This window comes from Saccostrea cucullata, unplaced genomic scaffold (assembly GCF_032062105.1).
Source record: "Saccostrea cucullata isolate Sc308-1 unplaced genomic scaffold, CSIRO_AGI_Scuc_v1 ctg4113, whole genome shotgun sequence".
Taxonomy (NCBI): Eukaryota; Metazoa; Mollusca; class Bivalvia; order Ostreida; family Ostreidae; genus Saccostrea; species Saccostrea cuccullata.
The window spans coordinates 11,234-24,813 of record NW_026931354.1 but is presented as its reverse complement, the minus strand read 5'-3'; the positions used below and the strand labels follow the sequence as shown (position 1 = coordinate 24,813).

General features: G+C 31.3%; 1 protein-coding gene across 1 annotated transcript; it reads right to left on the bottom strand.

Moving 5' to 3' along the window:
- Positions 1-1,593: 1,593 nt before the first annotated feature.
- Positions 1,594-13,108, bottom strand: LOC134232327 (multiple epidermal growth factor-like domains protein 11; the record flags this gene model as incomplete). Its single annotated transcript, XM_062714281.1, has 5 exons — positions 1,594-1,813; positions 7,388-7,469; positions 12,040-12,165; positions 12,463-12,588; positions 12,983-13,108. Coding segments are annotated over 5 exons (680 nt in total), but the record flags the coding sequence as incomplete, so codon positions are not given.
- Between the last annotated feature and the right edge of the window lie 472 nt (positions 13,109-13,580).

The following is a 13,580-nucleotide window of genomic DNA, read 5'->3' as shown; positions in this document are numbered from 1 at the left end:
AAAGGTCCACTAGGAAAAATATATATACTAAATATAAGACGCAGAAAATAAAAAAATTATTGGATTCTTTTAATCAAATAATCTTTTTCCCAGTAACATGCTTTAAATATATTCACACCTTCTTTTAATATCTATTTTACATATGTATTAAGGAAAAAGAAAGATTTCAAGCAATACTATCACAAGCAGTAATTCAAATCATTTAAAACAATCATGTATCAACATCAACATTATACGTTTCAAAACCTTGTAATGTACAACAAGCAGGGTTTGTATAAAATTGAAAAGTACAGATAAAAAGTAAATTGAATGATTGCAATCAAAGTAAGTACTATGGCGATGGATATCATGGCGTTTGAACCTCTTTTGTCATCTTCATTGATGTACAGTTTTCTTTCCTACCCGCTGAGAAAAAAATATTTTGAATCATATACTATGAAAGCTAAATTTTAATTTTTCTTTTCAAAATCTGTTGCAACGGGATAAGCATGTTCTCAGAAGTTTTGCAAAGAAAATAAAACATCAAACGAAAATCAGTACGAAATATGAATATTATTGTGCTTAACTTCTTTAAGATTGAGATTAGCTAATTTGTGGAATGAAAACAATATTAGATTTGCGTCGAATTGCGTCCCTGGGGGAAATGAAGAATATCATGTAAGATTTTTATTTGACAATTGAATAAAATGTGCAAAATTAAAATCGTCGAAAAATGAAAATGGAAGTCATGCTTAAAACTAGACGTAATGAACATAAATTATTTAACATTCCCTCTAAATAAGGTTCAATTCATTAAACATGTATTTATCAAGTTATTTATATAATTATCTGCATTGAAATGTCCCATTTCTATTGCCTCACCTTTACAACCAGTAACAGAATTACATTTTTCCTCCTTACAGTCACAAATTGATTGACAACGTACTCCATGATTTGGTTAAGTACAGTTTTGTTGACAGCCTTGTCCTTTAAAACCCGGTGGACAAGCTAAAAATGCATGTTATTTAATTCATTTCGTACAAGTGATCATGATTAAAATCGACATTTATATACATGTACCAATATTGCGTATATTATTTTGTTTACGCACGCTGTAAGTACCCTGAAATTGCTTTTTCTATTGATTTCAAATGTTAAAAATTCAATTCAAAAATTGAAAGAAAGTAATAATGATATTAACTGTTTGATGGATTCATTAATTCACACTGGTTGAACATCGTAAAGAAAATTTATATACCAATAGAATTTTCTTTGAAAATGATTGATTGATTGATTGCATGTTGTTTAACGTCCCTCTCGAGAATTTTTCACTCATATGGAGACGCCACCACTTGCCGGTGGAGGGATAATTTTGTCCTATGCTCGGCACTTAGGGCCTTTGAGCAGTTATTCTTTTTACGTGCCAGCACCTACTGCGACACGGGGCATCGGTTTATACGGTCTTTATCCGAAAGAAAATTGAAAGAAAGTAATCCATATTAACTACGTAAGGATTCTCTTTGCACTGGTTGAAGCAGACGAAAATTTATATACCATTGCGCCACGCGGGCGACTTTTGAAAATGTAAAGTGTCTACAAAATATATAATTTACATCATCCATATTTTTGTCCACAGATTATAAGAGTTTTAACACAAATCATACAGTCTGTATGGAATAAATAAGTTTTACCAAAACATCCGCTCACGTGATCACAGTATAGCTTGTTACATTTACACTCTGACTGACACTCTGAACCATAGTTTGGGTAGCGACATTGCAATTCGCATCTTAGACCGAAATAACCTACGTCACAGCCTGATATGAAATATATGCTGTTAAAAAGGGAATTATCACCTGATTATCCTTTTAATTCAAAAATATTCATTACATTGAGAGAGAGAGAGAGAGAGAGAGAGAGAGTAACAAATCTAAAACATTAATTATACTTACTGCTAAAATTGTTTGTGAAACATAAAATGTCAGTTAAACAAATATATATTAATACTTCAAAACCTTCAGATAAAACTTTACACATATTGCTCTGTATGTTCCTGGATTGATAGTGATCCTTTTTTAAAATATAAATTAATCCATAACCATAACAAGAGGCAACTGGTTATGGAATCATTAAATTTTTGTTATGCATACATTTTATTTCCTTCCTATTTAAAATTCAATTAATAATTATTTTGAAAACATGAAGTGTAAAAAGGAACTAATAAAAGTTGATCATAAAGTGTTGAAGGTTCTTGAAGAACTTATTGAAAAGTGCATGGTTATTCCCTTGTTGAGAACGTAACAAGTCATTTAAGGTCATACGCAGTTTGACCTTTATTGGGTTCTTCCCTGGAGTTGAGTGCAATACTTTTAATGTCTTTATGAGGATTTGTACACCTCTTCTTAAACAAATTTTGATGGAAAAAATATTTAGAAATTGTTTCGTAATTTTTGTTTATTTTTCTTTGAATATGCGAAAATTTTTATAATTTGATATCTTTTGAAAACTCCTGGTAACGCATGCTGATTTTTTTGTCTAAGAACGCGTAATGGTATTATAAGTTTAAATTTAGAATATCTTGAAAAATTATTATTAGGTAAGGTACCTTGAGCATGTCTTTAATACAGAAAAAATGGAACGTTCCTCAAATTAAAAAGAAGTTTTTTTTATTGCTATTCACCACAAATATCACAACTGGCACTAACATATTTCAATTGACATCCTTAGTTAATAAAGAGAATTTCAAATAAATTAACCAATGTTTAGGCCATCCGCGTGGCAAAGTAGTTATAATGTTGAGGTCGGAGTTGAAGATTTATACGAGGAAAAAAATGAATTGTCTAGACATTACCTAAACACTTTGAAGCAACATTGTAAGAAACAGAAAAAAATACGAGGGCCGTTCAAAAATTACGCGGACTTGTTGCACAGAAGAAATATTTGACGACATAATCGGGCAAAATTTCACAAATAATATAAAAGAATCTTTATTTATATGGTCTCCAAATTTTATATCAAAATATTGTAATTTGGTATTAATTTTGAGTGATTTTTCAGGACATACCATTAAGTCACTGCGCAGCAAAATCTCAGACGTCACAAGTATTATAAAAAAATATGTGATTGAGCTTTCATTTTCTCAACATTTTCCCTTGAGTATCTGTAGAGTTTGAGTTACCTTATCTACTCAACATCAAAACACCATTACTTGTCAAGCTTAAAATCTATTAAACAAGTAAAGAATATTCTTTTTTTTGTTTTAAAACCAAAAACTACTCATGAGATATAGTGTGATATTGGTGACTCTCAATCACGTTCTTTACAGTCCGGATAAAGTTAACTTTTCGTCTGTAATCTTCTTCCCATCCTTCCGTATAACCTTTTTACAGAGGTCTAACTCTCTAAAATTTCAATTTGCTATCTGTGGGCGAATGTCACGAGTAGCCTAGTTTACTACATGTTTTATTATGCATATTTTGGATCTATGTTGCCGATATCTCGAGCATTACACATATTTTAACAAAAATGTGGTGCACCCTCAATTCAGGAGACGTCATTTTCACAGTCGTTTTCACGGGTATTACATCAGAGAAAAATCACTATATTTCTGTTAGTACTTTAAATATTAAGTTCGAAATCTAACTACATAATAATATAACAGTTTAAAGGTATATTTGAGAAAATTGTTGAAAAATATCGCAAAATTTAGAAAATCAATGAGTTAAATTTTTGAATCCGCATGCTTAAAAATGCTTCAATTTTTTTTGTCTTGCGCCGTACTTCTCCATCAACGATATCAATATACCAATAATATTAGTAGAATTTTTTTAAGATACAGAAATTTTGCCCAAAATTTATTGAAATCTTTAAGATACATATTTCTGTGAAATTTTATAACTATATGACGTCTGTAAGAGTAAATAATAGCACAGTCGGCGTAATGTTTGAACGGCCCTCGTATATATATACTGTTGTCATCACCCAGGTTTAATACCGGGTAAGTCTTGAATGAATTAGCGCTATGTTACAACGTAAAAAGTAATAAGAATGCATAATGTAATATAGTGGTGTTATTATACTTTATGTCATTTCATTTTGCGTCGGGATCATCGCAAAATATAATAACGCAAAATGCAATAATCCTGGTTTATGACATTTTGTGTTATTACAATTCGCGGTATATCAGTGCTACCTTAAAAGTGTTGCTTACAAACTTTACAATTCTACTAAAAATATTATAGTTCATAATGAAGTAAAGTTTTTAGAAGTGATAATCTTTCTTTTTTTCGTTAAGACGTTGGCACAATAAATATCCCTCACTGCTATATGGCGGTAAATGCAGAGAAAGGTCACAATTTGAATCCCTTCAATGGTATAATTATGTTGACGTCACTTTATGAGTGCAATATTCTCGAATGGCACGTAGAACAATATACAATCAATCAACAATTCCGAAAGTAGAAACTTCATATAAGACCTTTATTTTACATTTACTATTTCTAAAATAAGTCAAGAAAACAGGCATCATACGAATCTCAGATATAGACACGTGGTACATCAGTCTTAAATCACCCAATGGTCTTTTGTTTATAGAACCCAATTCCTTTCTCTTACTTTTTACAATGTCAGTACTCTAGTCACACTTTTTCCCGAGCTGTTGCATTGTGAGTGACAATTTATTCCAAAAGATGTAAAAACCGCACTTTTGTTGATATTCTTTTTCTGTGAAACTCTTTGAACAACTCGGAGAAAATATTTTAATGAAATATCTTTAATAAAATAACTTTGTTTGCCAGATACAATGGCTTTAATAAAATATGGATGAAAGGCTCTTGGAAACAGTGTTGATTTTAGTTCTAACAAATCAATGTATCCACAGATACATGTACAGCAGGACGTCAATATGAAGAATACAGAGGCAATTTATAAAAAAAAAATACCCCTTAAGCTTTGATGAAGTATATGGAGATAGCAAACAGTATTCAATCTCAAAGTCCATAAAACAATACAAAATAGGAGCAGAGCAAACACAGGCCGAAACATCAGAGGTTGAATCAGGTGCCACGGAGGAGTGAGCATCCCCTGCCGACCGGTCACACCCGCCGTGTGCTCCTTGTCATGATCAAGAAATAACGGAAAAATCAGTCGTCAATTCAGTGTATAAATAATGGACTAACAATTGGTATGAAAAACTTCAGTCAGCATTTGACTCAATGATAAATTGTATTTGACAGGTCATTATATCGACCATAGAACTTACCAAATAATGACTTTAAAAGAGACTGCTGATATTCTTGTTTCATCAACTTGCTTGTCAATAAGTATCCTCGGTTTAGAAAATGTTCATACGTAAAGCATGCTCTTCCGCATGATGAAGGTATATTGCTGCAGAAGTTGACGGGAAGTTGACGATAGAAAAGTTAAAGTCATCACGTTTATCATATAGCTTGGTCATTAGATTACCAATAACGTCTTTCTCAAGTAAATAACCAAGTATGAAACAGATGTTTCAGACTCTGTGGTATCTTTTATCTCAAGCTCATTAGGATATATCGTATCGACGTAGATATATATAAACGGCGTCGGATATATAAACGTTATATTTTACAAAAAGGTGATATATGTTTTATGATAATGTTATATATATATTATTCATTTAAAATCCAGTTACTGTTGATATATTTTCTTTCTTCACCTGCACAACCATTGATATAATCACACTTTTCTTGCACATAGTTACGCGTTGATTGACAACAGTAACAATAGATAGAATACTGTTTCTATAGAAATATCTTTAAACATTTGGAAAATCCTATCAAGATCAAAGAAAATAACGTTAAATGTCCAATACTTTGAATCCAACCTTATATATATAGAAAAATTCTGTACATATGCAACATAGTATTTTATTATTTTTTTCATTTAAAAAAAAACATAATCCCTTATTTCTAGACTAGCATATGACTAAAATAAGCATAATACAGTAAACGGGAATTCCCCCATAATTTTCAGTCTCTGCATTGATTATAAAATCATTGTCTGCCAAAGACTCTCCCGTGAGGATCCGGGTAAGAATAGGTCCTCAGTACCCCCTTGCTTGTCGTAAAAGGCGACTAAATGGGGCGGTCCTTCGGATGAGACCGTATAAACCGAGGCCCCGTGTCACAGCAGGTGTGGCACGATAAAGATCCCTCCCTGCTCAATGGCCCTGAGTGCCGAGCATAGGCCCAAATTTGCAGCCCTTCACAGGCAATGGTGACGTCTCCATATCAGTGAAATATTCTGGAGAGGGACGTTAAACAGTATTGAATCAATCAATCAATCTGCCAAAGACCCATAGTGTAAAGAACCATTTGGCACAGCCATATTCAATTGTTTTCGGGAAGTGTAATATAAGGAGAGCAGTTTATTTTAATTACATTTTCCTGTTCTTAGAATTGTGCTTTAAATGCCTATTAACAGACAGATGTGTATATATATTTTTAACTAGCATCAACAGTTGCCTCATTACTAGAAACCGACTACAGAAAATATCCACTGGATACCCTTTCAAAATGATGTCTTTTTTCAACATGCTGTATATGTTTTCAATCGTTTATACCACATGCAATATTTCTTTTCCCTTAAATTGCAACTATGTAACAATTATGAACGTCAGAATTACAATATGTGTGCCGCTTTTATTGTTTTTAACTGCTTTTATGCTAAATCATAAATGTTTCCCTTTAAATTTTGACATTTTGAATGTCATCAGATTTTAAATTCTTGCAAATAATACATAAATACATGTATTTAACGAACTATTCCTGGTTCACATCACTCAATCGAATTTAATGTAATTGTTTGCTGGATGAATAATAAACAAGTTCAACTTCAAGGACACAAGTTACTTAAATAAATAGAATATCTATTTCACATCTTTGTGATGTACATCACCTGATATTTGCAGAGAATTGAAAAAGTATAGAAAATAGTCAGACTGAATGACTGCAATAAAACCAAGTACGATAGTGCTAGAAAGGATGGTGTTTGTTGAAACTTTTCTGCCTTGTATCGAGGTACAGTTGTTTGCCCCACCTTCTATGAAGAAAGTCTGTCTTATCAGCATTGAATTCTTTTAAATCATATAAAACAGTAAATGCTTCACAACCAACTAAAGAAATTTTTGCAAATCTTAAAAATATGTATTTTTTTTCATTGTCTTTTTGGTCAAATAAACTTAATTTTTTACAAAAAAGTGATATATGTTTTATGTTTTATATATATTATTCATTTATAATCCAGTTACTGTTGATAAATCTTTTTAACCTGCACAACCAGTGATATAATCACACTTTTCTTGCACACAGTTACATGTTGACTGACAATTTTCACCATAACTTGGATGTGTACAATTATATTCACACACCATTCCTCTGGAACTCTGTGGACACCCTGTGAAAAAACATCTATCAAAAAGTTGTTTTCTTTTCCTTTATGCTCTCCTGTCTCTACGATATGAACACACAGTGGCCAGTAGTTTCTCTAAGAGTACTTTTCCGATTATTCTGTTTTGTCAATGAACGAAAAAAGATGATAATTATAAACAGCCATTTATCTGAAAAATATCTATAAACAATACAAAACTGTGAAAATGAAAGTAACAATTAATTCTAGAAATGATTTACTGTCGTACGTATGGTCTTTCGGAGAAGCGCTGACTTTTACAAAAGTTGACGGCTTACTTTTACGCTAGGACAATGTGAGAAAGCTCTTTTACTATATAAATATTGGGCTCAACATTTAATTTAACGAAAATAACGGGTTATTTCAATGTGAAAGTTATTTGCCCTTAAACAAAACGAAAACAACCCTACTCTCAACTCCCGGTTTGCACATGTAAGTGTCCCTAACACCATACATATGACCACTAAAAAGGGTTTCTTATGTTCTATCAATTCTTACCTCCGTCCATGATACAAATTTAAATGTCTAAGTAAAAGGTTCACTGTAGAAGTCAGTGCTACTCGTACAAGTTCATATATAGCATATCACTGAGAACGCCTTTCTAATTCCAAAAATAATACTGTATTTTGAAACTTAAAACTGTCTATCCAGAACGAAACAATCTGAATGACAAAAGTGGTTTTGAAACTTTAAAGTTCACAGTGTTCTTAAATTTAAAATTACTTCCAGTGACACAAAAGAGTAGTCACGGGCATCAATCGTACAATTAACACTCGTTTGAATTACTAGTTACTTAATGTAAATAAATACTTAATTCTTCACCATATCTGCAATTTTACTCTTTCTCTCTCTCTCTTTTCTCTCAAATTGTTCTAAATGGTCTATTTAAAAGGAATATTCATATATACATTCTTCTACTTGGATAATAGTATTACGGATATTAAAAATCACATGTATTTGAAATTTTCACGGATGAGAATTGGTCCAGAAAACATGCAAAAACAAAGGAATAGACTTAGTTAATATCAGTAATATTCCAAAACACAAATTGGTCCAGTCCTGCTTTCAAGCATATTTCAAATGTAAGTCCACATCTCGTATTTTAAAATACAATTATTCATCAAAGATTGGGATCAAACTTAAGAATATGTGAAACTGGAATTAATTCTGAGATAATAAAAAATAAATTCTTTCATGAAATCAGAACACCTTTGTTCCATTTTTCCAGAAAAATACAATAAAATTTCACGAAATAATCATCTACGAGGGTTGTCCCAAAAAGTCGTAGACAGGGAAAATAGTTTAGTTTCTCTTTGTTAAATTAAATTTCTTTCCTTGTCACAGCAAAAAGTAACATTATATGATCATGTATTTCAAGTTTCATGATCATATAACATTTTATAAGAAAATTATGAAAAAATAAAGAAAGCATCTAAGTGTACATAGGCGCACGAAAGCAAGCGTAATTTACGTCTCATATAACGTAATGTTCTCTTTTTCTGCTTCACACGCGTCTGTTATCATTTGATAATTTTTTTAAGTGAAAGACCACTCTTGACTTAGGGATTTATTTTACTTCACTACTGTCCGTGTTTTTTTTTAAGCAGATTCAAGTTTCAGTCGAAAATTAGTGGAAAGATTGCGTTACATTGTAGGCAGCAGAGAATACACATTGTTTGACGTCGTTAGTAGCCCAAAACGTTCCCCACTTTCTGTGTTTAACAAACAGTACTCTAGCTACTTCTTACATGCATGCTGTAACTATTTTTGGTATGGAGGAAAAAATCTAATTGAAGCTCTTGGCATTTAAAACAACTTTTGTATTAAAATCTAGTGTGTAATATCACTTTTGTACCTTTTTTGTCTCTGATGTATAGAAATAATATCCAAAACAATTTATTACATCTCCGTGCGCCGGTAACGCGTTTGACGACGTCATTTTCATCAAACTCAATTCCAACAACACTTTGAAAATAATAACACCAATCATCCTTTTCTAATGCTATTTATGTGAAATTTTAACATATGATTAATATTTTGATTTCACTGATCTAAATTTGAGTTCCATGTTTTACTAAATACTAGAGAAATAAAAGCAAATGTAATAGTTATATGCGTAAATTATTCCAAATTTTGTTGGTGCGCCGACAGACAATATCAGCCTTCATATAAATCGTCCTAATAAAATTAATTTGAAGGATATAAATTTAAGAATTCACATTTTTAAGGAGCATTGAATATGTTATGTCTATGCAAAATTTTGTTAGTATTGGCTGCGTTTTTAAAAAGTTATGAACATTGTCTACGACTCTTTGGGACAACCCTCGTATATGTATATGCGAACCATATTCGTATGTGAATTAATTCTGAGATAATGAAAAATAAACTCTTTCATGTAATCACAACACTTTTGTTTTTTTTTTTTTTTTTATAAAAATACAATAAATTTTCACGAAATATTCATCTATGTGAAATTCCATAATTATGCTGTGACTGTGTAGGGAATAATTTTGGGTGCATTCTATGAAAGGAAAAATTATCAACAGTATTTCCTTACATTTTCTTAATATGTTAGAGTTTCCTAAGTTTTATGCAGAACATCTGTATTTTAAAGGAGGAATCAATGCATATATTTGAAACAATATAAAAAAAATAAATAAATAAAATAAATGGCATAAATTTGTATCTTACATCAAAACTTTGTGTTATACAATAAACGAGAATTGTTGAAAATCTTGAAATCTCTAAATATTGTGAAGTAAGGAATGTTTTTGGGATTTAAAATCTATTTTGTTTTAGGCACATGCATTAAGAGACCAATGCACCTGTGTCCATCATGTAATGTTAAAAAGTACATAATTAAGTACTCAACAACTCTCCATCCACGATGATAATTCCCTATGAACCAAGAGTTTTCTCCTAAAAGCACAAAAGTTTGACCCCACGAAAATATGTGATAATACAGTAATGAAAGATCAAGCAATAACTTGACAACAGTACTCATGTGTCTCAAAACAACAATGTTATTTATTAATACCTGTAAGAATCCCTTTCGTACGTAAATTGTTATTCACGGAAACTCTTTTTCTCTGCATTTACATTCTGACGAGCAATTTATACCAAAAAATGGATATGAGCATTTTTTTGACTTGACTCTCCTTGGGAAGCAGTCGAGAGTGACACTCTAGAAAAAAGAATAAATATGACAAATGGACGAAAAGTATATATTTTACAGATTTTCTAAGCTATTAAATTTACTCGTTGTCCTAAAATGCTAAAATTCATTTTCGATTATTTTGTTTACCAGTTTGTGATTTTCTATTTCACAGCACATTTTCTATCTATGATGGATTCAAAGAGTAACATATTTATAAATTTTTGGATGCCGCCTGTAATAAAAAAAATATCAAATTAATTATCCATTTATCTACAATTGTGAATAAAAGCAACACAAAGAAAACAAACAAAGGGTCTTAACTGGATTTTTCCATTCTACAGTTAACGTTTATTAACAATGTCGTCATTCGCTTTCTGTACTCCCCTGATTCCACCATGTCCTCAAGTGTTGTGTCTCATGCATCACACAGGAAAACCCATTATAACCAATAAAGTGTGACATTTAAAAGTCCCTAAAACAACAAAAGAGTTTGGTCACCTACAATTTTAAAGGATTTTCTACTTTTTTTTTAATTCTAGCCATAAAAACCAATAACATCAAAATAGTTCAACTTGTATCCCAGGTCCATGATGTTTTAAACTGAAACGAGTCCACCCAAGACAATCCACTCCGTAAATTACCTGTGTGATCCGAAATCCTCAAAACAACAGCTTATTAATAATTTGTAATAATAATCATCCTTAAGGCTTCTGTACCTATTAGATATATATAAAAAATAATTCCGATTTTTTTTTTAAATATTTGAAATTTGGCATACATTTATTCATTCCCATTATATTAAAGGCAGTTTTACAAATAATCTTGCTCTTTAAAACTAAAAACAATTCTTAAATGAGAATACTTACTTAGCTGTAGCATTTCATACGAAGAAAGCATCGTGATCTTCACACACACTGAGTAACCGAGGCCAAAGATTACGCAGCAGAGGAAACAAGATATTCTAATGTTTTATAGGCATTGGTTACAATTATAATATACGCCCAAGATAATTAAGCTCAAGTAATATTTACATCGCAGCATCAAGATGTTATTTGCAAACTACCAGCGAATAGCAGGAATATAAAAAAAACTATCCCAATTAATAATAAAAAAAAGTACAAATATCTGTAAATCAAGAAATGTAAATTAACATAGATTTGCATACAACTCAGTGACCAATAGAACGTAAAAGTGAAATTTTCAAATTCCCTTAACCTAAAATGAAGGCAACTTGTAGAAATACAAGCAATAAAAATATTTAAGAAGTCTGCAAAATGACAATGGTGACTCTATAGTGCCTTGAAACTATTTATAAACATGTAAGCGTTTATTACCAGTGGTAAAATTCAAAACGTCACTGAAACTAGGTCGCACATGTAAACCAGCATCATTGAGATTGTGCAATTAATGCATTTCAATTATCTTAAGATTATGGCATCACAGTTTGCTTCACTTACTTTCACAACCAGTAACATAATTACACTCCTCTTTTCTGCAGTCACATTTTGACTGGCATTTTTCACCATAGTATGGATATGAGCAATTTTGTTGACATGCCTTTCCTTGGAAACCAGGTGGACATTCTAGGAAAAAATAATAAATTTCTTGCATTTGTTTTTTTTTTCAATTTTTACAATTTCTCTTATGACAGGTTCAGATTTTATAGATGTTCATTGCAATCAGAATGAATTATAGCTCCCTTTCTTTATGTGTACAGCGTCAAGGAAACTATTTATAAACATGTAAGCGTTTGATACTATTAGTAAAACTCAAAACTTCACTGAAACTAGGTCGCATATGTAAACCAGCATTATTGACATTGTGCAATTAATGCATTTCAATTATCTTAAGATTATGGCATCACAGTTTGCTTCACTTACTTTCACAACCAGTAACATAATTACACTCCTCTTTTCTGCAGTTACATTTTGACTTGCAATTTACACCAAAATATGGATACGAGCAATTTTGTTGACATGTTTTTCCTCGGAAACCAGGTGGACATTCTAGGAAAAAATAATAAATATTTTTGCATTTGTTTTATTTTTCACCGTACAATTTCTCTTACAACAGGTTCAGATTTTATAGATGTTCATTGCAATCAGAATGAATTATAGCTGTCTTTCTTAATGTGTACAGCGTCAAGGAAAAGAAAATGAACTAAAATATAGCCATTGCATTATTTGAACCTTAAATTGAAATCATTATTTTAGAATTAAAAAAAATGAAACATCATTCAATGTTTCTAAGGACTCTTTATATTTTTTCTTTATCAGTCTACTGTATGATGTTGAGTTACAAAACCAGAAATCTAGGTTTGCTTAGTACTAATGCACGTCCAAAATTGTAATGTTATTTTGTATTTAAAACATGCCATACAATATGAAAAAATACTAATACCTTGACATCCATTTACATGATCACAAAATTCCTCGTTACATCGACACCCTAACTGGCAATTGTCTCCAAAGTTTGGGTAGCGACAGGGAATTTCACATGCAAAACCAAAATATCCTACATGACATTCTGAAATAAATTTTTAAATTTAATTGTATTGGCATATTAGGGTATGTACATGTACGACAATCTTCTTAACCCAATATAAGCAAAAAATAAATAAATAAAATAACGGCGCATCTACAATTTGTATAAGTTCACACTGAAAAGGAAGTATATTCAGCTTGTATAGGGTCCAATCAAAATAGCCAAGCCTTTGGTCTTTTTTTCATTTTATATATATTGCTTGATTGTATCATGCTATACTTCCGCTGCATCCCCTGACATGATGACAATTATGTTGTTCACAATTACATGTTGACTGACAACCCTCTCCGTAGCTTGGGAAGCTACATTCAAGGTTACAACTGGAACCGAAATATCCGGCTGGACAAACTAAAATAAAATCGTCAACATTAGTAAAGAAATATTAAAAATAGAAAGTATTTCACCAAAGGTTTAAGGTCGGAAGTTTGGATGTTTTCTCTGAGTTATTGAGCAC